At 39.0% G+C, this 4,602-nt stretch overlaps 1 protein-coding gene across 1 annotated transcript in view; it reads left to right on the top strand.

Annotated features, from left to right (window-relative positions):
* The window catches only part of LOC147339467 (very-long-chain (3R)-3-hydroxyacyl-CoA dehydratase-like), a 20,085-nt gene extending 18,641 nt beyond the window's left edge, over window positions 1-1,444 (top strand). Inside the window, exon 11 of the mRNA XM_086294472.1 lies at window positions 1-1,444. This exon is cut by the window's left edge and continues 57 nt beyond it. Coding sequence (XP_086150598.1) covers window positions 1-20 — 20 coding nt within the window. The 3' untranslated portion in view covers window positions 21-1,444.
* Window positions 1,445-4,602: the final 3,158 nt, after the last annotated feature.

The following is a 4,602-nucleotide window of genomic DNA, read 5'->3' as shown; positions in this document are numbered from 1 at the left end:
GGAAAAGGAAAGTGCACTAACTGATCGACACCCTTGCCTTGCGCACACTTCAAAGCAGCTGGTTTTCTTTGTGTTTTTGTTTTGTTTTTGTTTGTTTGTTTTTTTTATCCTTTTATTTCCTGTTCTCATTTTCATCCGCACACACTAAGGTGATGTTGGAGCACTGGTCACATTTTTTTCTCCACTGTGTCAACTCTGTCCTGTACTGTAAACGCTTCTGTAGCAGACGGATGGATCACGGATGCTGAACAAACGTCTCCTGATGGCACCATATGTGCTGATCTTACTGCTGAGAGATTGACTTGTTTGTTGTCTGTATTTATTGAGTTTTCCACACTAGAGGTGTCTTTATAAAGTAATGTTTTTGTTTGTTGATATTTTGGGACATAAATAAAAAAAGAAGGGGTTTTTTTTTATCACAAGAATGTGTTTTCTGCTTCAGTTGTCGCAAGTACATGAATGAGTGAGAGTCTAAACATGGCGTGTCATGTCCGCTTGAACACAAACCACGGTGTGGACATGGCAATACTGTATCCAAAAGAGAGGTTTTGTGATTAGCAGTCTTTACCATGTTAATATGAACTCTCCACAAAAAGGTCAGCTGTGAGGTAAATCTTCCAGAAGTTAAGGTTAAGCTATAACACCACTTGAACTTTTAAAGCTGTTGTGTCAGATGCCTTTACAATAAAACACTGTGGCTGCAAACTATGAACAGTTTTAGAGTTACTTTATTTTCTCCTCATTGGTTCCACGGTGCATTTGCAGCACTGAGCTTTGGATGGAGCTGTCAGTCACTCAGTGCTTTGAATATTAACAAAGTCATGCAAATGTTCTTAGCAGTTTGTTTGTTTTGGGAGTGATTCACAATCCTTCATACCAATCCTTGCGTTAGTTTCAACAGCAATGTGTGACAGTATGCATTTAGCTCATGATTTTCAAAGTTTGTTGGGGGTATTTTGGGGACAGGGGGATCTTCTCTCTGCATCTTCTCTTTTAGTCGCCCCAGATCCACTTGATTTCACTAACAGATCCTGTTCAGTGCATATAAAACATGTATGAAATATATAAATGATATGAGAAGGAGCTGTGCATGCCTTATTTTTTTGTCCCAGTGTTTCATCATTTCCTTAATTGTTCACCATTTCCCAGCCACTCTTTCTTTTGCATTTATTTGTTTGCTAACATTTTTGCCATTTCATTTGTGTTTTCATGGTCAATTTTTTTTATGTTTCTCTGTTTGTGAGTGGATGTCGTTTGTAAGATACGTATTGGGCATTCAACTTGATATGGAGTGCTTTGCATGTCTATGTTTTTTTTTTTTCTTTCTGTGTTTTCAGATGTTCTCATGCCGGCAAATTCAGGCCGGTGCTGGACCTTTTTATAAGTTTTGTTTCTTCACAGTGTTTGGGGAGGGGAAAGATGAAATAAACATTCTTATTTTGAAGATTCCTTTGTCATGTCACATTTTGGAGAGTATTTTGTGTTCTGACTTTCTTCAGGACATGCAGAGACTTGTTAATCCTTAACGGTTAAACTTCCTTTCCAGGTTAAAAAAAAACGTGTTTTATTTTATATTTGGCCATATTGGTTGTTTCAACTTCCTTCCTGTACCTTTGAGACAAAATTCACCTGATTGTCCCCTTACAAACAGAACAGTTTGAACCATCAGTAGGGTTGTGGTAGACCCTGGTATCCAGTAAGGGTCCTGGCTAGACGCCTCCATGCTAAAAACCAAGCCCTGGAATGGCGCAGCTACGTCTGCAGCCTGTCTGCAGCTCAGACACGAGCATTTCACTACATGTTGTACTCTGTATGATTGTGTATGTGACAAATAAAGGTTGGTTGGTTGTTTGCTTCTGTGCTTCATCTTGAGAGCACAGGATATATGCTCTCACTGAGATCATACAGAGCCAATAGGAGAAAGAAAGAAATGTTGGAAAGTGTATTTAGAGCAGTGTAAAACCCAAGCTTTTGGCTCACATAGATTACTTTTGACATATGTTGAAAATTAGTCTGTGTTTAATATGAGCATCCACCATTGACAGTATACACTCACCGGGCAGGTATACTTGTAGTGTTGGGTACATCTTGCCAGTACTAGGTTTGACACACGTTTGCTTTCAGATCTGCTTTAATTCTTTGTGGTATAGATTCAACAAGGGTCTGGAAACATTCTCAGACATTTTGGTTCATATTGACATGACAGCATCTGCTGGCTGCACGTCCATCTTCAGTTCCACCACATCTCAAAGTTCTGTTGGACTGAGATTTGATGAGGCCACCTGAGTGCAATAAACTCACTGTCATATTCAAAAAACAGTTTGAGATTATTTCAGCGTCAGCGTGTTATCCTTCTGGAAGCAGCCATCAGAAGATGGGCACACACGCTCAACAACAAAACTCAGTAAGCCTGTGGTGTTTAATCGATGCTCATTCATGCCTACCATCTGTATGTCCCAGCAGAAATTGAGACTCATCACACCAGGAAACAATTTTCCAGTCTCCTGTTGTCTAATTTTGGTGAGCTTGTGGCAATTATTGCCTCCGTTTTCTGTTCTTAGCTGGCAGCAGTGGCACCCAGTGTGGCCTTTTGTTGCTTCAAGGTTCGCTGTTTTGTTTCTTCAGAGCTGCTCCTCTGCAAACATCATAATGAATGGTTATTTTATTCGTCATTGCCTATCAGCAAACAGCAACACAGTCCTTCTCCCCTGAACCCTACAAGGCATTTTCACCCAGAGAACTGCCCACTCAATTTTTTCCCATTTTTCGGACCATTCACTGTAAACTCTAGAGGTGGTTGTGTTCCCAGCAGATCAGCAATTTCTGAAATGCTCAGACCAGTCTGTCTGGTGTCAATAACCATGCCATGTTCAGAGTCACTGAAATCTCCTTTCTTCCCCATTCTGATTCTGACTTGACTGACCCAAATGCAATGAGTTGCTGCTATGTGATTTTCTGGTGACATCTGTGTGTTAACGAGGAGCTGAACAAAAAGACAGAACAAAGTAATTGGTGTAATTTGTTAAAGTAACAAATCACATCAGCAGACTCAGTAACAAAACCATGATGTTAAGATTATGAAAATTTATTCCAACTAAGTTTAATTAAATGTTGTTTTAAAAAAAAAAAGTTTTTTCATGTCTGTCAGTGTACAACATCACATAGTTTCTCTGTGTTTATACACCACTCTGCATTTAATCTTTGGTTCTTATTCATCTCTGGGTCTCTTGCACAGTGTGTCTTTTGTCCTCTATACTCTATATCTTAAATTGGTTGCAGCAAATGGCCTGGTTATGCTGAAGGTTTCTTGATGTTAATGAGAGTTTTTCCTTCCCACTGTTGCCAACTGGATGCTCATAGGGGGTATTCTCTATATTATTGTAGGGTCTTTAACTTACAGTATAAAGCACCTTGAAGCAATTGTTGTGATTTGGTGCTATATAAACAATCTTCAATTTCTATTTACTTGTCCCATAAGATTAAGAAAAAAATAGCTTAAAAATTATTTCCAAACAACCTTTTGTTCCCTGAACAAATTTTCTGTTTTTTCTGAAGATCGTCCCAAACTGGACCACCTTCAGCTTCCCCCTGCCTCCTGCTCCTGAATCAAAAGTGTCCTCACTATCCGGCCCCAATCACTCAAACTCAGCCTCTGCAAAAAAGATTTAAAGTACCTTCGCAAAACTACAGTATTAACAATTTGTAGATCATGTCAGAAGTTTTTATTAGTTACAATGAGCAGAGTATCACTGTGCATACTCTGTGTTGTCACAGTTGGTCTTCAAATCACTGTCTCACTGTCCACTTGGTGTCATGTTTGCTAATCTAACAAGAAGGTGAATGACACTCATCCTTAACAACTACAATATAACGGGCCTAGAACAACTTAATATGACACAGCATGCTAAATATGTTAACTAACATCCACATGCTTTGCTATTGGAAGCTCAGAGTATTCCAGCCATGGTACACTCATTAATTGCTCTTTGTTTTTGCTCTGCAGTTCTTCTTAATCATTTTTCGGATATGTTATAGTTGCATATATTAAACTATGATCAGCTTGAAGGCTCACATTAATGCATTCCTACTAGTCCAACTGGATTAAGATGATGACGTCAGATGTATGCTTACACTTACAACAATTAAAATGAGAATGGTGAAATTATCCTTAACGGTTTACCCGATCTGCGCAATAGTTCGTTGATTAAAAATTAAATTAAAAAGCATTTAAGCCAGCAGAAGTTAATAATATAATCATATTAAGCTTTATTAACTTCATCTGTTTAATTATTTTGAGCGTTTATTTGCAGTGTTTCATTCCAAGCGGATATTTATGTTTAGATAACGCTTTCTTCTTTGTGAGGCAAATAAGAATTTCACGTAATAATCGGTTTCTCTATCTAAAACACCTGACCACACCCTAAGTAGGACCCAGCTTCCTGTGCAAGTCCCTGAACGCCCCATTATTCTACATCGATTCAACAGGCAGCAGAGTCTCAGGATTCGCCTCAAAACTACACCTGCGAGCCCAGCAGCAGTTTGAATGTTGGCGTATTGATACAGCCTCATGTGTGAGAGGGAAGGTGAAAGGTGTTTGGCTGC

Source organism: Aulonocara sp. 'chitande type north' Nkhata Bay, linkage group LG1 (genome assembly GCF_057382095.1).
Source record: "Aulonocara sp. 'chitande type north' Nkhata Bay isolate Kocher_YH1m ecotype deep benthic linkage group LG1, A_spYH_male_GT1.1, whole genome shotgun sequence".
Classification (NCBI taxonomy): domain Eukaryota; kingdom Metazoa; phylum Chordata; class Actinopteri; order Cichliformes; family Cichlidae; genus Aulonocara; species Aulonocara sp. 'chitande type north' Nkhata Bay.
This window is presented reverse-complemented; position numbering and strand designations above follow the sequence as displayed.